Source organism: Myotis lucifugus, unplaced genomic scaffold, assembly GCF_000147115.1.
Source record: "Myotis lucifugus unplaced genomic scaffold, Myoluc2.0 scaffold_309, whole genome shotgun sequence".
In the NCBI taxonomy this organism is placed as follows: domain Eukaryota; kingdom Metazoa; phylum Chordata; class Mammalia; order Chiroptera; family Vespertilionidae; genus Myotis; species Myotis lucifugus.
The window spans coordinates 545716-547333 of record NW_005871357.1 but is presented as its reverse complement, the minus strand read 5'-3'; the positions used below and the strand labels follow the sequence as shown (position 1 = coordinate 547333).

Genomic DNA, 1618 nt, shown 5'->3' with positions numbered 1-1618 from the left:
GTGATTGGGCGGGGCGGGGCCTACGGCGGGGCGGGGAGGCGCCCGGGCGCGGGAGATTTGAACCTTGAGCAGAGTGGGCGCAGAGCTTAGGTTGCGCGGCAGTTGTCCTCTCCGAGCCCAGGAGATGGTGGAAGGACCAGGCTGTGCTCTGAACGGAGAGAAAATTCGGGCGCGGGTGCGCCCGGGCCAGGCGGTGATGGCCGTGCAGGGGAGCGCCCCGCAGAGCCCGAGGGGCCCTGGCTCGCCCCACGCTGCCTCGGCGGCCGCGGTGCCCCCCCAGGTGAGCCCGATCCTGTAACTTGCTCTGGGGTCGCGGGGGAACTTGGGATAAAGACCTTGTAAGGTGTGCTGTGTCCAAAGTGTCCGCTCTCCGCTCTGGTCCTGGCTCCCCGGGCCCCGTTTCCCAAAGTTTATCTTGACTTCCTGGGCGGGGGCGGGGGGAGCCCACGCTGGCGCGCCTGCGCAGTGGCGAGCGTCTGAGTGCTCAGGCGGCCTGGGGTGCCCAGCAGGAGTTATTGCAGGTCCCCTGGCTGAACTGCACAGCCCAGCAAGGGAAAGGCTCCCTTACAGCTACAGCTGCGTTTTCCGCCATGAACATTGTCAGGTCTCTGCAACCTGTGACTTTTTATTTTTTTCATTACATTTAAAAAAATATATTTTATTGATTTTTTACAGAGAGGAGGGAAGAGGGATAGAGAGTTAGAAACATCGATGAGCGAGAAACATCGATCAGCTGCCTCCTGCACACCCCCTACTGTGGATGTGCCTGCAACCAAGGTACATGCCCTTGACCGGAATCGAACCTGGGACCCTTGAGTCCGCAGGCCGACGCTCTATCCACTGAGCCGAACCGGTTAGGGCTTTCATTACATTTTTAAGGCAAGCTTTCAGCATGCAATTCTAGCTCCTGGCTGGCCCAACATGCAGCAGCTGTTAAGTGTATCAGAACTAATTTATAATTCTTAAACAGCACACGCAAAATTTAGCACAAACCTTCCCACGCAGTATTGTCATCTGATGAAGGGGCAGGGAGACCCAGTTGTGGTTCCCTTAAGTGAATTTCTTTCTCTTTAAAATAATTTGTAGCACAGCGTCTTGCCACTCGGGCCTTTGCTGCGGTTGGTGAGGTGTTCATGGGGTGAGTTTAGAACTTACTGAAGAGTCTGATGAAGCTATCCGGCTTTGAAAGCCCCCTGGATGTGCAGAACCTTGTGTTTCATGCAATATCCTGCTGGCTTTCAGTTCTCCTGCTAAGCTTCCTGGTAGCCTTTGGTCCTGCAAGAAGTCGCCTGCTGTGAAATTAGCATATGCTTTCAACTTGAAACAAATGAGATCCTAAGACTGAGAAAGTACAGTTTTCAAACTTGGAAAAATCATGTTTCCCTCCTTCTTCCAATTGCCTTTGCATTTTATTTATTTTGACTTTATATGTCAGTACGTAGTCTGCATCTCGTCTCTTATTACAGTGTTTCTTAAAGTCTTCTCAGGGTGTCCCATAGATGGATCTTGGATAGTCTCTTAGAATGTTAAAATATTCTTATAAAAATTTACCCATTCAACAAAATGTTGAATATTGAAGGAACCAGGGGAACAAACCCAGCTCTTCTGGAGCTGTATT

The 1618-nt window shown here is 51.7% G+C and overlaps 1 protein-coding gene across 1 annotated transcript in view; it reads left to right on the top strand.

Annotated features, from left to right (window-relative positions):
• The first annotated feature begins 78 nt into the window (after nt 1–78).
• Nucleotides 79–1618, top strand: part of NEIL3 (nei like DNA glycosylase 3) — a 34356-nt gene continuing 32816 nt past the window's right edge. The window contains 1 exon segment of the mRNA XM_014465727.2: nt 79–280. Within this exon segment, the coding sequence (XP_014321213.1) occupies nt 125–280 (156 nt within the window). The 5' untranslated portion in view covers nt 79–124.